At 41.7% G+C, this 22,615-nt stretch overlaps 1 protein-coding gene across 1 annotated transcript in view; it reads right to left on the bottom strand.

Moving 5' to 3' along the window:
* The window catches only part of LOC126163098 (putative inorganic phosphate cotransporter), a 168,394-nt gene that overhangs the window by 47,177 nt on the left and 98,602 nt on the right, over nt 1-22,615 (bottom strand). Inside the window, exons 4-6 of the mRNA XM_049920018.1 lie at nt 9,049-9,136; nt 4,286-4,509; nt 4,051-4,200 (exon numbers count right to left, since the gene is read on the bottom strand). Coding sequence (XP_049775975.1) covers nt 4,051-4,200; nt 4,286-4,509; nt 9,049-9,136 — 462 coding nt within the window. The remainder of the gene's footprint in view (nt 1-4,050; nt 4,201-4,285; nt 4,510-9,048; nt 9,137-22,615) is intronic.

The following is a 22,615-nucleotide window of genomic DNA, read 5'->3' as shown; positions in this document are numbered from 1 at the left end:
ATATGTTACCTGAACATTGTCATTATACCAAAAATGCCATTTAAAATTTTCTCTATTAATGATGTGTATGTTACCTGATTTGGTCATGGTGTAAAGAAATGATTTTGTTGCTAGTGTCTAATTACTGTTTCAAAGTTACAGGTGTCATGTTTTATACCACTAATGCAATTGGTAACAAAGATGTGAAATAATAATGAAAAACTTAAAGATGATGACAAAAACTGCTCAAAAATGTGTTGTTGGGCAGCAAAACATGACAAAAGAATAAAGAATAAGAATGCTGTGGTCCTGAAGTTGAGGACTACAAAATATGCTATGTGAGCAGTAGCCAAAGGACTTGCCATTGTGGGGCAAGGAGCTGATAAGTGGTCGTGAACTGCCAAACATAGAGGATGGGGCAGTGAATTAATTTAAAAATGTGTTTTTTTGTGCGTGTTCTTAATCTAAATTGTGTTTTGTGTCTAAATGCTATAGGTAAAGACTGCCAAACCAATATTGGGCAGAATGTGTAACATGGACTGCTAGTGCTGAGGCAAGCAGTGAACTAAGTTAGGTTTTTTGAGCAATATGTTATAAACTGACTATTCTTATTGAAGTCAGTGAAAAGTTATTATAAAATATATATGCAACTTATTTAAATGGATGTAGATGTTTTGATACTAGGTTTTTTTGAAATAATGTAAAGTTTTGGGCTGCCTTGTTTTAAAACACAGCAGTGATGATTAAAGATAGGCTCTGAATTCTTAGTGTGTTTGTGTGCAACAAATATTTTGGACTGCTATTAATGAAGAGCAGCTTTAAAGTTAATTATTTTGAAACATCCTTGAAAAGTTACTTTGGTGTTTAAAGAGTCAGATGGGAAAGGTTCTCATAGCTGTTTGTGTAAATTTTTTTGTACATATGTGGATGCAAACTGATATTTTCAATATTTCATTAATTGCTGAACCTTGTAAAATGTACTGTGATCATTAATATGCTTGTGTGTCTGTGAAATTTTACATTCCATTAAAATTATTGAGAGACAAAATTCTGGTTTGTTGAGTTAGAATGTTCTGTGTTGTTGTATATGTGTATTTTCTTGATTTTATTTAAAGGCTTTACCTATTATACTAATATGTAGCTTATTTTGTGTACTGTTTGTCTTTTATTTGAACTGTGTGTGTATGAAATGAACATGCTTAAAGGTATCTTGTGTAATGTTGAAAATTAGTATCCTTGAAGCAGTGTGAAAATGAAAATTACTATAAAGGTCTTATTTTGAAAATCTTTTGGAAGAAATGTATGCAATTTCTTAGTGTATATACTTACTGTATGTTTGTAATGTGTGTTTTTTTTCTCCCAACTGAAGTTGGATGGAATAATTTTTTTTTTGCAGCCAGCACCACCTAGGTGTTATAGATGTTTCCTTGAAGTATCCCTTACAGGAAACTTCAACGAAACATGGGGCATGTGTAACACCACAGCTCTTATGCTGTATGGATTTATTTTTTTTTTTTGCTTTATTTATTGTTACATTGTTGATCGATCGTCTGTAAATGTGTTTGAATCGATAACATAAAATTGTGAACTTTTTTCTTTGTCAAACCTTTGATGTCGTGATTTGATTCTATGCAAAGTAGTGTATCTGCAATTTAAAGTTCTTTGTCCCATTTGGAGGGAACAAAACTTACTGTATATAATTGTAATTTTGAAAATAGTTTCTGCTGCTCTAACTGTTAGCTTCAATCTTAAAACATATGTGTGTCAGAGGTCATTGCACTCGCGTGTGGCTAAGTCTAGGTTGCGTTTGTCCATTATAGTTACTTATATCTACTTTCATGAACGAGAACGTTAATCTTTCTCTTGCCTAATTAGGCTGGCGACCGTTTCCTTTATTTTATAAACAGTATAGCTAGGCAAAGTTTTGTTTGTTACTATACAAATATTTACGTAATTCTGACTTTCATTTCCGATAAGCCACCTCCGTTAGGAACAACACGGTCAACTTAACAAAATTCCTCTCAGAGGGTAACACTGCTCTGTTGCTTTGTGCCATAGTTGCTTTTACAAATTAGTTTTATGTCACAACCTGTGTCTGGCATTGAGGTTATGGTACAGTAGTAGCAGACAGGGAGTGTTATAAACTGCGCCACACACTTGTCTTATATAGGCGTTACCGACAGCAGCGCCGTATTCTCATTACTCACTATCTCTGCATTTGAATACGAGTCCCTATACCAACCTCTTTGGCGCTTCAGTGTGTATACGCTACTGGCCATTAAAACTGCTACACCAAGAAGAAATGCAGATAATAAACGGGTATTGATTGGATTACATTTTCACGCAATTTGGGTGTATAAAATCCTGGGAAATCAGTAACCAGAACAACCACCTCTGGCCGTAATAACGGCCTTGATACGCCTGGGCATTGAGTCAAACAGAGCTTGGATGGCCTGTACAGGTACAGCTGCCCATCCAGCTTCAAACACGATACCACAGTTCATCAAGAGTAGTGACTGGCGTATTGTGACGTGCCAGTTGCTCGGTCACCATTGACCAGACGTTTTCAATTGGTGAGAGATCTGGAGAATGTGCTGGCCAGGGCAGCAGTCGAACATTTTCTGTATCCAGAAAGGCCCGTACAGGTCCTGCCACATGCGGTCGTGCATTATCCTGCTGAAATGTAGGGTTTCGCAGGGATCAAATGAAGGGTAGAGCTACGGGTCGTAACACATCTGAAATGTAACGTCCACTGTTCAAAGTGCCGTCAGTGCGAACAAGAGGTGACGGAGACGTTTAACCAATGGCACCCCATACCATCACGCCGGGTGATACGCCAGTATGGCGATGACGAATACATGCTTCCAATGTGCGTTCACCGCGATGTCACCAAACATGGATGCGACCATCATGATGCTGTAAACAGAACCTGGATTTACCCGAAAAAATGACGTTTTGCCATTCGTGCACCCGTTGAGTTCACCATCGCAGGCGCTCTTGTCTGTGATGCAGCGTCAAGGGTAACCGCAGCCATGGTCTCCGAGCTGATAGTCCATGCTGCTGCAAACGTCGTCGTACTGTTAGTGCAGATGGTTGTTGTCTTGCGAACGTCCCCATCTGTTGACTCAGGGATCGAGACGTGGCTGCTCGATCCGTTACAGCCATGCGGATCAGATGCCTGTCGTCTCGACTGCTAGTGATACGAGGCCGTTCGGATCCAGCACGGCGTTCCGTATTACCCTCCTGAACCCACCGATTCCATGTTCTGTGTACAGTCATTGGATCTCGACCAACGCGAGCAGCAATGTCGCGATACGATAAACCGCAATCGCGATAGGCTACAATCCGACCTTCATCAAAGTCGGAAACGTGATGGTACGCATTTCCCCTCCTTACACGAGGCATCACAACAACGTTTCACCAGGCAACGCCGGTCAACTGCTGTTTGTGTATCAGAAATCGGTTGGTAACTTTCCTCATGTCAGCACGTTGTATGTGTCGGCACCAGCGCCAACCTTGTGTGAATGCTCTGAAAAGCTAATCATTTGCATATCACAGCATCTTCTTCCTGTCGGTTAATTTTCGCGTCTGTAGCACGTCATCTTCGAGGTGTTCGCAATTTTAATGTCCAGTAGTGTATATATGTAATATCTCAACTTGAACTACTTTCTTTTAATTTCTTAATAGGTAACACGATAGTAAACGTACCGATAGCAAGGAAAACAGATTCGAGTTTCATGTTCTGTCGACAGGGGCGTCATTTGAGTTGAAGCACAAGCCCGGATTCAGGAGGTAAATCACCCGTGTTAGTTTCATGGGATTAAGAGTAACCATCCCGACTGAGAAGGTCTACGCAACATTTAAATCAGGATGGTCGCACGGGGATTTGAAACGACGTCCACCCCAGAGTGAGTCCATTGTTTTAAACAAAGCGTCTGCGCGATTGTCGCTATCAGAATACAGATTTTAATTACAAACACACGCGACGGTACCAGAAATGCGCACTCGCAGGCTCTCTAAGACTATTTCCTGTAGCAGCTATCTTTAAGTGTATTAAATAATTTTACTTACTGCGGTGATGTTAAATTTCAGAACGTTACTGAAGTATGTAGGTATCTCAGTTAGCAGTGTGTAGGATCCCCAGTTCTGCGCCATGTGGGTTAACCCGAGGGCGATGAAAGGGATGGAAGTGAAAAGGGAGACCCACGGCGTCGGTAGTTTCTGAAAACATAATCCAAAGCTGTACCCAGCTAATGAAGCAAACATATTATATACAATCACTTGAGTAGGATATGTTCTACGCTACCTTCTCGTCCTGTGAGACACACTTTACTGATTCTTCAATGTAGGACAGTTCCTGCGGGGACATGTATCTGTGTTTGGCGGGAGAGTCTGCTCCTAAGAAGAAGACGAGAACACCCCAGACGATGGACAGCCCTCCAAACATGTAGAAGATGGAGGGCCAACCCGCAGCGCTCTGGGCCAGCACTCCGGACACCACAGTCGCTATCACTGTGCCCATCAGGCCACCTGGGGGGGACAGGAACAAACACAGCTAGTCAGCGCACAGTTGTTACCTGACAAAGTGAGCTGAAGACCTCACACGGTGGCAGCACCGTCATGTTTACCACTGAGAAACTCGTATGGCAGCAGAAAAGCGTTAACACCCTGTAATTCTTACAAGTGGACGACTGTCACAGGCTACACATTTGTACAACAGTGCTCTTAAATGTACAGCAATTAAACATAAATTTGCACCAGAATGAGATTTTCACTCTGCAGCGGAGTGTGCGCCGATATGAAACTTCCTGGCAGATTAAAACTGTGTGCCGGACCGAGACTCGAACTCGGGACCTTTGCCTTTCGCGGGCAAGTGCCCTACCTACTGAGCTACCCAAGCACGACTCAAGCCACGTCCTCACAGCTCTACTTCTGCCAGTACCTCGCCTCCTACCTTCCAAACTTTACAGAAGCCCTCCTGCGAACCCTGCAGAACTAGCACACCTGAAAGAAAGGATATTGTGGAGACATGGCTTAGCCACAGCCTGGGGCATGTTTCCAGAATGAGATTTTCACTCTGCAGCGGAGCGTGCGCTGATATGAAACTCCCTGGCAGATTAAAACTGTGTGCCGGACCGAGACTCGAACTCGGGACCTTTGCTTTTCGCGGGCAAGTGCTCTTGGGTAGCTCAGTTGGTAGTGCACTTGCCCGCGAAAGGCAAAGGTCCCGATTTCGAGTCTCGGTCCGGCACACAGTTTTAATCTGCCAGGAAGTTTCATATCAGCGCACACTCCGCTGCAGAGTGAAAATCTCATTCTGGCTTCTCGGACATTGTTACAGTGAAAACGATTATTCATGTTAGTACATGAACCCACCTTTCGTCTCAATAAATCACTGGCTGCTTTAAATGTGATGCTTCATTTTTCTTTAAAGTCAAATGTAGGAGGCTTTTGTGAAATTATGTCACCTAGTTCGCCCTTGAGGATTCATTTATCCTGCCATAGACAAAACAGTTTTTCCCGGAGTTTCCGTACTGTCCTCCAAGTCCAATACTGAGTGACAAAAGCTGTGAAATTTAGATAAAACTGCTATTTCTACATCTACATCTACATCCATACTCCGCAAGCCACCTGACGGTGTGTGGCGGAGGGTACCCTGAGTACCTCTATCAGTTCTCCCTTCTATTCCAGTCTCGTATTGTTCGTGGAAAGAAGGATTGTCGGTATGCTTCTGTGTGGGCTCTAATCTCTCTGATTTTATCCTCATGGTCTCTTCGCGAGATATACGTAGGAGGGAGCAATATACTGCTTGACTCCTCGGTGAAGGTATGTTCTCGAAACTTCAATAAAAGCCCGTATCGAGCTACTGAGCGTCTCTCCTGCAGAGTCTTCCACTGGAGTTTATCTGTCATCTCCGTAACGCTTTCGCGATTACTAAATGATCCTGTAACGAAGCGCTCTGCTCTCCGTTGGATCTTCTCTATCTCTTCTATCAACCCTATCTGGTACGGATCCCACACTGCTGAGCAGTATTCAAGCAGTGGGCGAACAAGCGTACTGTAACCTACTTCCTTTGTTTTCGGATTGCATTTCCTTAGGATTCTTCCAATGAATCTCAGTCTGGCATGTGCTTTACCGACGATCAACTTTATATGATCATTCCATTTTAAATCACTCCTAACGCGTACTCCCAGATAATTTATGGAATTAACTGCTTCCAGTTGCTGACCTGTTATATTGTAGCTAAATGATAAGGGATCTTTCTTTCTATGTATTCGCAGCACATTACACTTGTCTACATTGAGATTCAATTGCTATTCCCTGCACCATGCGTCAATTCGCTGCAGATCTCCTGCATTTCAGTACAATTTTCCATTGTTACAACCTCTCGATATACCACAGCATCATCCGCAAAAAGTCTCAGTGAACTTTCGATGCCATCCACAAGGTCATTTATGTATATTGTGGATAGCAACTGTCCTACGACACTCCCTGCGGCACACCTGAAATCACTCTTACTTCTCTCCATTGAGAATGACATGCTGCGTTCTGTTATCTAGGAACTCTTCAATCCAATCACACAATTGGTCTGATAGTCCACATGCTCTTACTTTGTCCTAGTATTGTTCGTATTGCCACAGATTACTGCCTGATAACACATTTATCAAAACATTCAATAGATTATTTATTACGTGCACATTGCTTCTGCTTCTTTGAGGCTGGTTTCTGAAACACATAAGTATCACCTTTTCTTTGTGTTGATTTGCATGTGGACTCCTACTGAAGTTTTTCTAGAACATTATCACATGGTTGGGGTGCTGTAACCCATGAACCATTGTGGTGTGCACCATCACCACCATGTTTGTAATGTTATTTTGGAATGAACATTAACATTGTAAACCAATGATCTTTCATAATTTTAAGTTAGTTAAAGGTATCATACTTTAATAAAATATATATCGTTGACTCCTTTCCACATACATGTAACTGGGATTCATTAAATATGACTAATGCAGAGAATGATTGATGATATTTGTTGCTAACAACAGAATGAAGTTTTAGTTGAAGTACGAAGAGAGAAAAATAGTTTCTATGTACATGTTTCCTCTTTGTCTATGATTCAAAGTAGTTTTCAGTGTTCAGATGCGATATCATATGTATGTTTCCATTTGGCATAAACTAATAAATTGAGCACACCTGTAAGTTCAATATAAGAGTAAAACCATACCTTATAAGATATCCGTTCCACAAATATCTGATTGTCTAATTGTAAAGATTAAAGACTCGTGTCGGATACATGAAAAGTAACAGCTTATTGTGAGCAATCCACCATTCTTAAGGCGTAGAGGTAATTGTTGACCTATGATAAATTTCGAAGTGGACCTAGTAGATAGTAAGCTAGCGAAAAAGAGTTGAACAAAAACTAAGTAATGTGTGTCAGCAGCACATTTTCTTCAGTGTAGCAGTTTATTTATTAATTATGCTATCTTCAACTCAGCCCTGATTAAGCACAAACTGTTTATACTACTTTAACCAATGTTAAGAATGAATGTAGTTTCTAATAGCTGCTGCTCTTTACTAATTTACATCCTGATTCGTCTACAGGTTCTCCTTCATGGTGGGATCCAAAAAATGCTATGAGTAAATTAATGAATGAGGAATGCTGCGGATAAGTCACGAACAAAATACCTAGCAAACAACTAAATGTATTAGTTTTCAAAGAAGAAGAATTTATGGTATGGAAGGTATTAATTTCTCTCAAACGTGCGTGATATATTAAATAAACGAATTTTGCTAATATCAAAATCACTCCATTCCATAATTGCCACGGTGGCACTGATACCGCAACCGTAATAGGTCTTCAGCTACAGAAAAAAGTCTTCGTTGCACAACCTGAGTTTATTTCACTTTCCTGTATATGATGCGTTTCGCGTGTTCTAGGCATCATCAGACAGTCTGGCGAAATTACAAACTGATATAAGTATAAATTACTATTAAAGACATTAATAAATGAATAAATTAAAAATAACAAAATATGGGCGTATTTTGCACTGTGAGTTTTCTCTGCTCACTGAATTTGTTTCTTTACCTAAGTTAGGTACCCCTTGCACGCCTTAGTAGCTTTCTTTTGCCTACTGTCATTACCTTTTATCGTTTTGCTTCTAGGCGAAGTAATGAAGCATTAACAGTGGCTATCTGGCTGTTTCCTCCTAGTTCTTTGGGGCTCTTAATCATATTTGATGCCTCGGTTACGAGTAGGAAGAATTTTATCGTTGATGTAATGAAGCATTGACAGTGGCTATCTGGCTGTTTCCTTCCGGTTCTATTGGACTTTTATTCACCTTCGACGCCTCAGTCACGTTTAGCAAGGGTTTCTATCTGTGAGCTCAGTTATGATGTAATATTTCATGCGTTGAAATTTATACCCCTCACCACCCCCTGGAACACAAATGTGGCCCTGTTTTCCATAGTCCAGTCGATGCATGTCTTCCTTTTGTTATGTCCGCCTGCTCGGCTGGGTGGTAACGTGCTTGCCTCCCATGCAGTGGACCCGGGTTCGATTCCCGGCCGGAACTGGGTGTTGTGATGTCCTCATCATCATTTCGTCTTCATCATCGGCCGCAAGTCGCCCAGTGTGGCGCCTACTGAAATAAGACATGCAATTGGCGGCCGAGCCCGAATGGGACCTCCCAGCCAACAATGCCATACTATAATTTCATTTTTTCCCTTTTGTTATTATAATTTATTCATTTATTAATGTCTTCAATAGCAAATTAATTTATACTTATACCAGTTTGTAATTTCCTCATATTGTCTGATGATGTCTAAAACAGACGAAACGCGTCACATGTCGAGACTAAATAAACCTAGCTTCTGCAGCCAGGACTGTTTTTCCTGTATTTATATTTGCTAACATCTGTCAAAGACATTATTGTCACCAAACTGACACGATTCAGGTAACATTAGATACTGAAATAGCACCGAACTGTTCGAGAAAGAAACAGATGCTTTTCTTATTTACCAATAAATGAGTTAGAAGCAAAAGTTACCGTGCAGAACACACTTCACCTGAGTAAACGATGGTCCCCAGCACGGCATTTTCCTTGGGTGGGATCCACTTTGCCAGCAGCGAGTGTGTACAGGGAAAGATGAAGCCCTGAAAGAGCAGAAAGGGTTACCCTAGTGACAGAGTTTTATCAGGTTCAACTCTCAAAAGCAACATTAGCGATATGTTATGCAGTATAGTCAATATACACCAGTCAAGAAGAGTTACACATTACTGAAAGGTAAGCTGTCAGTTTACTTTGATACAGTACATAGGAAAATATACTTTCACAGGCAGTATAATATTTTTAAATGTCCTAACGTAGATTAACTATGATTCCCATTTACGTGAATGAAGAACTAGACAAAAGCTTTCATAGCACTCAAACAGATCAGAAATAGGCTAAACGATATTTACTGTCACAACACAGTTTGTGTTTAGATCGAGAGTCCAGTGCTGCCTGGTACTTGCATAGCATGAGTTCGTTGAGGAATCTCGAAAAATAATGACTGCCCCCATGCCAACGCTACGTCGTATACTATGAGAGTTCTGCCAGAATAATCCTCAACACACGAGTAGCCAATAGTGTTTCCTTGTAGTGAACAGTCTGTACGAATGATAATAAAAACGTAGTGAACGTCTCAGATATTAAAAACACAAAGCTCTAAAAGCAATATTTGATGTGCTTTCCCGCTAAAATTCGTCAAATTTAAAACAACTGTGGCGTTATCTGTATTACCAAACCGCTGCCGTGAAACCCAATCCCGGTTGCAGGTTGCCTATGTAATTTGCCTATGAAATTTGGTTTCAATATTTCGCGTAAGTGTTGGACGAAGTTAAAAATTTAAATTTCTCCCATAATCTTCTCAGTAAGAGGTATAATCCTGTGTTATATATGAGAAGTATTACACATAGAAAAAGTGTGTTCGTCTCGAAGCAGCGTAGCTTGACGGCGCACAATTCCCGGATATCTTCATCCAATATTTGAGAATGAGTGCACAGTGCGACTCTCAACAAACTTCACACGTAATTTCAAACCTTTTCTAGACTATTTCCCCCACAAAATGATGAAAGAAAAAACGTTAACCTTTTACTACATTTTCGCTGTTCTTGCAGTCAAACGTCAGCATCACGCATGATGTTTTAATAGATTACTTCTTTTTTGCCTACTCTATTCGCAACACCGTCTGCAGGCAGTATCTACGTATACCGCTGAATGTACAGCAAAATTATAGGATGGTGCACGTGGTTCAGGAGGTATAACGCCATAAACCCTACAATGCGTGAAAAATTGGGTTTTGCTGAAAATAAAGGGCAAATCACCCAGACTATATTTATCCTTTATTCCATAATGGTAACACTTAGCGACTTTCAACAAACTTTAATCACAAACATTCTTTAAACTCTTCTCGCTTACTTGCTTAAAGTCAGATATTTAACACATTAACTCATTTGTACTTGATACTAGAAGGTATCAGATAGATTATATAATGGTAAGACAGAGATTTAGGAACCAGGTTTTAAATTGTAAGACATTTCCAGGGGCAGATGTGGACTCTGACCACAATCTATTGGTTATGAACTGTAGATAAAAAATGATGAAACTACAAAAAGGTGGGAATTTAAGGAGATGGGACCTGGATAAACTGACTAAACACAGACGTTCTACAGAGTTTCAGGGAGAGCATAAGGGAACAATTGACAGGAATGGGGGAAAGAAATACAGTAGAAGAAGAATGGGTGGCTTTGAGGGATGAAGTACTGAAGCCAGCAGAATATCAACTAGGTAAAAAGACGAGGGCTAGTAGAAATCCTTGGGTAACAGAAGAAATATTGAATTTAATTGAGAAAGGAGGGAATATAAATATGCAGTAAATGAAGCAGACAAAAGGAAATACAAACGTCTCAAAAATGAGGTCGACAGGAAGTGCAAAATGGCTAAGCAGGGATGGCTGGAGGACAAACGTAAGGATGTAGAGGCTTATCAAAAATGGTTCAAATGGCTCTCAGCACTATGGGACTTAACATCTGAGGTCATCAGTCTCCTAGAACTTAGAACTACGTAAACCTAACTAACCTAAGGACATCACACACAACCATGCCCGAGTCAGAATTCGAACCTGCGACCGTAGCGGTCGCGTGGTTCCAGACTGAAGCGCCTAAAACCGCTCGGCCACCCAGGTCGGCAGAGGCTTATCTCATTAAGGGTAAGATAGATACTGCCTACAGGAAAATGAAAGAGACCTTTGGAGAAAAGAGAACCACTTGTGTGAATATCAAGAACTCAGATGGAAACCAAGCTCAAAGCAAAGAAGGGAAAACAGAAAGATGGAAGGGGCTTATAGAGTATCTATACAAGGGCGATGTACTTGAGGACAATATTATGAAAATGGAAGAGGATGTAGATGGAGATAAAATGGGAGATATGATACTGCGTGAAGAGTTTGACAGAGCACTGAAAGACCTGAGTCGAAACAAGGCCCCGGGAGTAGACATTATTCCATTAGAACTACTGACAGCCTCGGGAGAGCCATTCCTGACTAAACTCTACCATCTGGTGAGCAAGATGTATGAGACAGGCGAAATACCTTCAGACTTCAAGAAGACTATAATAATTCTAATCCCAAATAAAGCAGGTGTTGACAGATGTGAAAATTTGTGAAAATTACAGAACTATTAGTTTAATAAGTCACAGCTGTAAAATACTAACGCGAATTCCTTACAGACGAATGGAGAAACTGGCAGAAGCCGACCTCGGGGAAGATCAGTTTGGATTCCGTAGAAATACTGGAACACGTGAAGCAATACTGACCCTACGACTTATCTTAGAAGATATATTGCGGAAAGACAAACCTACGTTTCTAGCATTTGTTGACTTAGAGACAGCTTTTGACAATGTTGACTGAAATACTCTCTTTCAAATTCTGAAGGTGGCAAGGGACATGAAAGGGAAGCAGTGGTTGGGAAGGGAGTGAGACAGGGTTGTATCCTATCCCCGATGTTATTCAATCTGTATATTGAGCAAGCAGTAAAGGAAACAAAAGAAAAATTCGGAGTAGGTATTAAAATCCATGGAGAAGAAATAAAAATTTTGAGGTTCGCCGATGACATTGTAATTCTGTCAGAGACAGTAAAGGACTTGGAAGAGCAGTTGAACGGAATGGACAGTGTCTTGAAAGGAGGATATAAGATGAACGTCAACAAAAGCAAAACGAGGATAATGGAATGTAGTTGAATTAAGTCGGGTGATGTTGAGGGAATTAGATTAGGAAATCAGATGCTTAAAGTAGTAAAGGAGTTTTGCTATTTGGGGAGCAAAATCACTGAAAATGGTCGAAGTAGAGAGGATATAAAATGTAGACTGGCAATGGTAAGGAAAGCGTTTCTGAAGAAGAGAAATTTGTTAACATCGAGTATAGATTTAAGTGTCAGGAAGTCGTTCCTGAAAGTATTTGTATGGAGTGTAGCCATGTATGGAAGTGAAACATGGACGATAAATAGTTTGGACAAGAAGAGAATAGAAGCTTTCGAAATGTGGTGCTACAGAAGAATGCTGAAGATTAGATGGGTAGATCACTTAACTAATGAGGAGGTATTGAATAGGATTGGGTAGAAGAGGAGTTTGTGGCACAACTTGACTAGAAGAAGGTATCGGTTGGTAGGACACATTCTGAGGCATCAAGGGATCACCAATTTAGTATTGGAGGACAGTGTGGCGGGTAAAAATCGTAGAGGGAGACCAAGAGATGAATACACTAAGCAGATTCAGAAGGATGTAGGTTGCAGTAGGTACTGGGAGATGAAGAAGCTTGCACAGGATAGAGTAGCATGGAGAGCTGCATCAATCCAGTCTCAGGACTGAAGACCATAACAACAACAACTCATTTGTAAACCAGACGTCTGAAGTTGTTTTATGCATGGAAGTTCGAGAATTTTCTGGTGAGAACCTAAGCGAAGACTTGTTCTAACCTCGGGGTAGAACAGTAATATCATCAATATCCATTTCACAAAGAATACCAGAGGATTTCAGTTCTCACGAATACTACACAGTCGCTGTAAAGATGGGCGAGGCTGTGTACAGGTGCCGGAGGCTAGGGAACATATTTTGTATGTATGCCGGGCACTAAATGCTTTCGAACTGACGTGAACCCAGCTTCGGCTCAGAGGCTATTAATAATGGTTATTAACGGTAAACGCTCCGTGGGCAGCCTACTTTCCTCATGAAGAACTGCATTCAATAGCTACAGACATGATCTGATAAAAAGTGTCCAGACAGCGCCATGCAACGTGGAAGTGACCACTTGTCGTACCGAGAAGCGCACTTGCCAGTATAAAAGGAGGCTGGGAGTACTGTGTCATCAATAAAAAAGCAGTCACAGCAGAATGGGTCTGTTGGGAGAGCTCTTCTACATCGGACGTGGACTAGTCATTGGACGTCACCTGAGTAACACATCCATCAAGGACATCCCAGCCCTTTTAATGCAGTCCAGTTCTGTCGTTTGTGTTGTGATTGCGAAGTGAAACGCGAAAGACACAACCACATCCAAACCAAGGCCAGGCAGACAGACCTCGTGTGCTGGTGGAGAGGGCCATCGAATGTTCCGAAGATCGGTTGTAAAATAGAGCATGAAATCAGCGAAAGGAATCGTCATGAGTTCCAAAGTGCTACGAGCAGTCCAGCTGGTATTAAAAACAACGGGATACAATAGTCCAGTAGTTCCTCATAATTGAAAATGGATTAAAACTGTATTGACTGCAATCAGATAAACACATGTCCACAAAAAACAGAACGTCTTGAACGACTAGAGATGGGATGTTCACATTCACAGGACATGTACATTAGTATGTTCTGCAGAGATGGTTGGCATTTGACCGAAGTCGGCCCGCGGTTTCGAGGCCACCATCGTTATGGCGGCGCAACACCACTTACTGGTACAATGTTCCTGCAGCTCTCGTTGTCGCTATAAACCAAGAGTAATGGATCAGTGTGACTTGAGCAGACGTGCAGGATGTCTCGCAGACGTATGCGCGAACCGTACCGTCAAACCAGTGACTTTGAAAGGGGGTGCATTATGGCATGGGAGAATGTGATGCACCCATCCGGAAAATTGTTGCTCGTGTGCGACGAAGTGTTTCAGCAGTGAAACGGGTGAGTGCAGAATGGCTCGCGGAAGGAGATGAGTCAGGTCACACCAATCAGACCACCCCCTGAGAAGAAAAAATTGGAAATTTGTGGTAGGGTCTTATGGGGCCAAACTGCCGAGGTCATCGGTCCCTAAGCTTATGCACTACTTAATCTAACTTAAACTAACTTACACTAAGGATAACACACACACCCATGCCTGAGGGAGGACTCGAACCTCCGAAGGGGAGAGCCGAGCGGACTGTCACAAGGCGCCCCAGACCGCGCGGCTACCCCGCGCAGCTCCCGAGGAGATCGACACCTCATCTAAATGGCACTGTTGAATAGATCTGCGTCCTACTCGGATCTGGCGCAACAATGAAACAATGTAACACATCGTACTCTTGTGAGGGGTGACAGTCCGTCGCCTTTTATTACCGCATGGCTTACGTGCGCGTCGTCCACTTCCGCACCTACCTTTGACTAATGTGCAGAAATATGCTAGATGGCAATGGTGTACGTAATGATGTCACTGGGGACAAGAATGCTACCAGATAGTGTTTTCGGACGAATTCAGGTTCCATTTGATTGAAAACGATCGCCTCATTTTGGTTCGCCACAGTCAGGGGAGCTGCATCACAGTGATTGCATTAGGACAAGACGTACAGCGCCAGCTGAAGGTCTTGCGGTGTGGCGTGCTACTGGGCAAAACCACAAATCACAGATGGTGCGTGTCCGGGGCACTGTGACCAGGTTGAGCTAGGTGAAAGACATCCTGCAACACCCCAGACGCCATTTTTCAACAAGACAATGCACAACTACATGTTGCTGCACGAACACTTGCCTTCTTCGTGTCACAGGACGTCAGCCTTTTGCCCTGGCGCGCCAGCTCATCAGACTTTTCGCCACTCGAAAATGTGTGGGATATGGTGAAACGACGGGTGCAGCGCTGTGACCCAACATCAACCACTATATATGAACTTTGGAACTAGGTGAATGCAGAACCTTATACGCGTTGACGCCATCACGCATGGACCAAGTTATCGTGGTCGCCGGCGAACCCTGTGCCTACTGGGCAACAGGACGTTAAGTTGAACCGAGGTGACTGAAATGCTAATCATTTCTGCAGAACATACTAATGTACATGTCCTGTGAATATGAACGTCCTATCTCTAGTCCTTCAAAGTGTTTTGTTTCTTCCGAACGTGAGTATATTTATTTGCAATGGTTACCGGTTCCAGCCAAACATTATCACACTGAAAACTCTACCTTGATGTAAATCGCCTTATGTAAAATGATTAGATATAAAATCAGTTTCTCGATTTATAAAATAGCATGGGGAAAAGAATGGCAGTATAAAAACAGGAAGACGTACTCAAAAGCGACATGCAGGGAGCTATCTGATGAAATTATGCTTCAATCAGACCATCTATACCACGATGGTAGGCTGTGGCGGTGATCGGACCAGGTGTTGTGACTCCATGAACGTCAACGTTTCTCCACAAGAAATGTTCTGAGAAATTACCAGTTCTTCATAAGCCACAAATTTCTGTAGTACATACTAATCGACGCTTTAGCTGGTGTAAAGAGGGGCGCCACTGGACAGTGGATGACAGGCAACAAGTGACTTGGAATGATGAATCGCGCTACATCCTGTGGCAATACGATGGAAGGGGTTTTGTTTGGCGAATGCTTGCAGAACGTTAGCTGCCATTGTGTGTAGTGTCGACAATGAAATGCGGAGGAGGTGATGCTACGGTGTCGGATTTGTTTTCCGAGGTTAGGGGTTGCTCCCCTTATTGCGCTTAAGAAAATGCTAAATGTGGAATTATATGGACACATCTTAAACGCTTTATACTAGGTACAGTAGAGGAACAGTTTGGAGATGATGATTGATCGTATGAGTATGACAATTTGTCAAGTCATAGAGCAGCATCTGTGAGGCAGTGGTTTGTGGATAATAACTTACATGAAATTGGCTTGCCTGCCCTGAGTCTCGATCTGAACCCAGTGGAACATCTTTGGAACAAGCTATAACGTCAGCTTCACTCCAGACCACAGTGTCCTCTTTTTTTTCATTTCTTGAGGAAGTATGGGCTACCACTCCTCCATATACATTCAGACACTTAGTTGAAAGTGTCCTGACCAGAGGTCAAGTCCTCATAAGGGTGATTCTTTGACACTCTCCATATCCGTCCACTAACAGATGTCTGGGTCCTTTTGATCAGAAGGTGTAGACTGGCCTATACAGAACTGTACAAGAAATCTCGAAAACTACAGTAGATAAGTTCACTCTGATCCCCACGTCCAAAGAGAACTTCATATAAAAATAGTTATATTTCTTATCGAGAATGAGGCCGAAAACATTATTGCTTTTAGGTACCCTCATTCTAAGTTCTAGAAGATTAAAGGCGTTATGAGAATGGCCGAAAAAAAGAAGCACATGCACATCTTCTGCAGGAAACAGCAAACCCGATTTCAATGGCCATCCTTGCGACTTCTCACTGTTGTCAATAGTTGTCTCCAAGACTAGAAGACAGACGAAAAATTAAAAATTCATGGCGCATAAAGAACTCTGTGCCCCGCTATAGACAGAATGTATCTTAGAGCTGTTGTTAAGCTTATGACACTTAAAACTCTACCTTGATGTAAATCGCTTCATATAAAATGATTAGAGATAGAGTCAGTTTCTCGATTTATAAAATAGCATGGTGAAAAGAATGGCAGCATATAAGCCACATATGGGGAGCTATCTGATGAAATTATGCGTAAAACGAGTATCACATGTGGACGAAAAAAAGTGCCTGTATGTAATGATTGCAGAGGAAATCATGTTGTGTATTTATTTATTTTAACCTGAGCGGATAAAGGCCTTCAGTCAGTCTCTTACGTTGGACCAGAGTTTCTACATATATTGTACTTTTTTAAAGAATAGCTGCATAAAAAATGAGGATAGATTTAATATGGTAAATAGTAATAACACAGGATTAAATAATTCAAAATGATTTGAACGTGTACAGAGAGAATGTGAATAAATAGCACTGATTGAGAACTAGGTACAATCGCCTCCAAAGTCAATAGTTATCAATGGTGGAATGATATGTCCTGAACCCATACTAAACAGATAATTGACGGCAGCTCGCGGTCTAGTGGCTAGCGTTGCTACCTCTTGATCACGGGGTCCCGGGTTTGATTCCCGGCCGGGTTGGGGATTTTCTCCTCCCGGGGCTCGGTGTTTGTGTTGTCCTTGTCATTTCATAATCATCATCATTCGTGACAGTGGCTATATTGGACTGTGAAAAAATTGGACTGAGCAAAAACGGGACTTTGTACGGGCGTTGAAGACCGCGCAGTTGAACGCCATACGAGCCAAACATCACCATCATTATCAACAACAAATAATTGTCTAGATTATGAGGTCTGATCCAGCTGATGACCTATTGCGTTTTCCCCAAATATTTTAAAATCTGTAACTCAGGAAACATGAGAAGCAGACAGAAGATGCTTGTTCGATTTTTATCGAGCATTTGTACGATTCACACATGATTGTAGTCGTATACTGTAGGAACTGCTCGTACGACTTCCATGAATACCCTTGATGCAGTCTACTGCATTACTTCAAACTGGCCACATGGACGTCAATTACCGTCCCATAACTTGCCTCTGCACTGTGCCTTGAATGTTACCAGTTTAAGTCAGGTGAAAGATTCTCATGGTGCAACAATCACAAAACGTTTTAACGTTACGTCAGGCACTTGCGTGCTATACTGTTGCTAGCCCTTTGATACCCATTTTGCAAATATGGAGGTTTTGACGTACATGCAGACTGCAGTCTTTTATGAGAGCTATTCGTTTGTTAAGATCCAATTGGTCGCGAAATGGAAACCACAGTCAAAATAGAAAATGTTTTATTTGCAACAACTACTTCTCAACAACATTGTCGCCGCTACGACTTATACATGTGTCGTAGCGTTGTACCAAATTTCCAATACCATCGTCATAGAAGGCAGCCGGCTGTGTTTTCCGCCTGTTTTCAACGCTGGTCAGCGCCCCGTTGCCTTCGCCAGAATGCTGTCCTCATAGCCAGTGGTTCATCTGGTGAATGATCAAACTCTTTTCACTGGAAACGCTGCATGCTTGTCTTCATTGCACCTACAGTGTGCAGCCTAGATTTGTCATGAAGAAGGAAATGCATGTCAGTTACATTTTGTGGGCTATATGAAATCTGGCGAAATTTCTCGGCAGTTACTCGTACATGGCGGGAGACACTATTTTCTAATCATCTTTACCTGCTCACTGTGAACTTGAAACTGAAAAGAGGGATGTGACGCGATCGACGGGTATACAAGAGACACTGCTCGACGTAACTGTGAAAAGGCTCATCGGTCTTCCATTTCGCGACCCATCGAGATTTAATACACCAATAGCTGTCGTAGAATTGGCCCTGGAGAATACTATTATTTTGCGCCACGGATGGAGCAAACCATCACCCTCACCCATAGATATTTTAGATTGAGCAGTTTATAACTGCCCACGTCGTGTTGTGCCGACTCCACTGTAGCTTGAATGGATTTTTAAGTTTGTTTTATATGCCCGACTTCTAATTTCACCACACATCTCCAGGATTGAGCAGTTATTGCCCGATGACGACACGCAATGCAGTTTGTTAAAGCGGAGTTCACCGTTATTAATTATGTTTTTAGATTTAGAGTTCCTTTGTTTAACAGTGCGTCGTCAAAATAAGTATGAAATGCTAATGTCTTTGCAATACATAATGTCGACTATTGAGTTAAAGTTCGTACCTATTTTGCCATTTTAGAGAAGAGAAACCTTAAGCGCTTCTGCTTCTATAGTCTCAGTATCAAATGTTCACTAGTTTCAATTTACTTCCTATCTCAGTTCAGTATTTCACACAAATTATATATCAATGTCATTTCAGAGATATTACGTCGGTTCCACACTAACGGAATAACACGTAATTGTCATTTAACATCACTTTTTTTAATAATCCTTTTTCTTATGACGTAAATGTTAATGAATGATCACTATCTAGGAGGAAAGAGTGATTGATCCTAATCATGAGATAATAGCTTTTAATGAGCCCGCAATCGTTAATTAAATAAAAAGTCACGTTCAAGGATGATATGCGAACAACTTTCGTTACGTCCGTTTTCACGTATCTGTCAAAACTAATCCTGTCGCCCACAATTCAAATTAACACTGACGTTAACCCCTTTTGTCGGGACATCGAATCGTAACTATTATGTGAAAGTTTATTATAGTCCCCGAATTAATTCCTTTCAGATACGCGCACGACCAAACAGCAGAACGGAACACAAACGACTTGTTTTAACAATCGAACAACGCAATGACGTTACATTACAACAATGTCCACCCAATGAACATCTCTTCGACTTTATCTTTTCTACTCTGCTTAATTAAATTATTCCTAATTACAATTTATTCAGCTATTTAACGAAAACATCTAACAAAAAAGAAAATAAATTTGTGCCACGGTAAAAGATCCGTTATAAGTTCTAACGCAAAAAGTAATCCTAATATAATTTCTGAAGTGAAGTGCCATTTTATGATATTTTGGGTAAGCACCGTGACTTCATCACTGTTGTGTACATAGTTTCGCATAGTCAGCGCATACACAACTTTCCCAAAAGAGCGCGCCCCGCTAAGCACAACAGCGCAGGCACAGCGCTCGTCCTTCTCCGCACTACGAGATGGCGCTGCCATAGAGACGGACCAAATTCTGCTTCCGCCGATCAGCATATTAATATGTAACGCAGCCAATGAGATTGCTGCTTACATAGAACCTTTTCTCCTTGCGGATCATTGGTCCCTTTAATCCTTAAACCAACCAACCAACCTTGCGGATCACACTTGCGCAGTGATACATTAACGCGCGAGGTATTATAACGAGTATACAGACCTACGATTAGTCAGTCTGCATTTGTCTCCACCAGTCTGTACCAGTCTGCATTTGTCTGTACCAGTCTATAGTCAAGTTTCAGTCTGCGCCTAATAATATTACCATAATAGCCATGAAGATAAATGTATAGACATTTTCGTCAAGTATCAGAGATATATGTGAGAATAAGATTAACGTACCAATACCAAAGGAACTTCAGATTGTCAATTGTAAATAGCATCCAGAACCAAATTAAGTAATTTTATGCTTGTTATTATTTTAATAAATGTGTGTGAAAATTAATCAAGTTCTGTTTAAAGTTGGTCACCATCAATCTGCTGCTCTAAGCATGCAAGTGGCATTTCTATCGTCAGACCTAACGGTAGAAGATAAACACACCACGATAAGACCACGAGACATATTGCTGACACTCGTCTACTTCGTTAGAGCAACAAGTCAAATAATCTGATGGTGTGTGTACTGAAGGTCTTACAGTACGCACACCACAATCACAATGTTTATTTAGGGCCCTTAGTGGAGAGATCTGACTGCTCACCTGATTTCGCTGGTCATGTCTTCAGGACCCACATGTCTGTCATATAAAGAGACACACAGCTAGAATCGCAACACGTCAGTGAAGGGCACATGAAAGCGTAACAGAAATGCTCAACAACTTAAATGGGAATCCTTGGATGAAAGACGACATAGTTATCGCGGAACCTTGTAGGTTAGATCTGGAGTGATACGACTCGTTTTAAGAAGTCAGGGAATAACTTTCATGATACTAGAGGCAGCTGTAGGGAAGGACGGATTGTATCCTACAAATAGATAGTTGGCCGAAGTGCTTCTGTGAGTGAAGAACTTGGCGCAGGAGAGGAAATCGTGGCGGGGCTCATCAAACCAGTCAGACGGCTGATGTCCAAAAGAAAACTCATACCAGCGTGTAGGGTTTAGAGAATAAGATAGGGCACGTACAGAGACGTATACAGTAAGCTTAAAAAAATACTCCGTACTCTGAGAATTGTTAGTGTCGACCAAAACAAGGAAAAAATTACGTGTAAACATGGGCTCTAAAATGCATGCCTTAAGAGTTATGAGAATTTGTTCATCTTTGCTACTGTGCAACACATCTTTTCACCTGAGCCGGCCGTAGTGGCCGAGCGGTTCTAGGTGCTACAGTCTGGAACCGCGTGGCCGCTACGGTCGCAGGTTCGAATCCTGCCTCGGACATGGATGTGTGTGATGTCCTTAGGTTAGTTAGGTTTAAGTAGTTCTAAGTTCTAGGGGACTAATGACCTCAGAAGTTAAGTCCCATAGTGCTCAGAGCCATTTCAACCATTTTTTTCTTTTCACCTGAACAACTGCTCATAGCTCTTAAAGTATTCATTTCGGAGTCCATGTTTACTGGAAATTTTTGTCTTGTTGTGGCTCGTACTTCCAGCTCTCTAAATAAGTAGTTTTCCCACGCTCAGTACGTGAATTGAATATAACAAAAAATCAATAAATTGGTACGATGTCATTCCGCCATGCACTATACAGTGGCTTGCGGTGTCTGTATGTAGACGTAGGTGAAAAGTCACAGTTGTGAGTAAAGAACTCAGAGGAACAAGAAAGTTGACTTAACAACCAAAGCAATTATCTCCCAATGAGGTGTTAGCTAGTATTTGAGCCAGAACGTCATGCACCAAGGGCAGTGAAGTGGTGGAATTGATGGACATTAAGCTGTAAAATTACTGTCATCTTTGCCGTCACATATCCTGGACGAAGAGGCTCTGACAGCCACTACACGAAATGCTTCTGACCCGTCTAAAAATATGAAATTACACTCTGAACGACAGCTGTATGCTTCCATGAGAGTCGCCACCAGTTTGTGGCGTGTTGGGTATGCATTCGGTACGCCACATCTGCATTTTATGTTTTCGTTATAGTACTGTCGTACATTTAGACTGGGATTACTAACCTTTTCATGTGATGCTAATACCTCAATGGTACTATCTTTTGAAGATAGAAAAATATCTTCGACGCAACGAGATTTAAATCTTTATTTATCATATAGTCGCAAAACAGCGGAAGGGAAGGAACATTAAGTGTAAAACTACCTCGACGACTACACTACAAGACGGGAACAACCTGGGATTGATGACGTATACGGAAGGAAATCCACCAAAACAATCCTGGAAATTACATTAAGCTATTAAGAAAACCCTGGATGCGCTAAAACTGTATAAATGATCAGATACTGGAGCCGCCGTCCCGCAGAACAGGAGTCAAAAAATGGCTCTGAGCACTATGGCATTTAAACTCTGTGGTCATCAGTCCCCTAGATCTTAGAACTACTTAAATCTAACTAACCTAAGGACATCACACACATCCATGCCCGAAGCAGGATTCGAACCTGCGACCGTAGCGGTCGCGCGGTTCCAGACTGTAGCGCCTAGAACCGCTCGGCCACAACGGCCGGCAGTTGGTAACAGGTAGGCTCAAATGGCTCTGAGCACTATGGGACATAACTTCTAAGGTCATCAGTCCCCTAGAACTTAGAACTACT

The sequence above is a fragment of the Schistocerca cancellata genome, chromosome 1 (genome assembly GCF_023864275.1).
Source record: "Schistocerca cancellata isolate TAMUIC-IGC-003103 chromosome 1, iqSchCanc2.1, whole genome shotgun sequence".
Classification (NCBI taxonomy): Eukaryota; Metazoa; Arthropoda; class Insecta; order Orthoptera; family Acrididae; genus Schistocerca; species Schistocerca cancellata.
The sequence above is the reverse complement of the archived record's forward strand: the minus strand, read 5'-3'. Positions and strand labels throughout refer to the sequence as shown.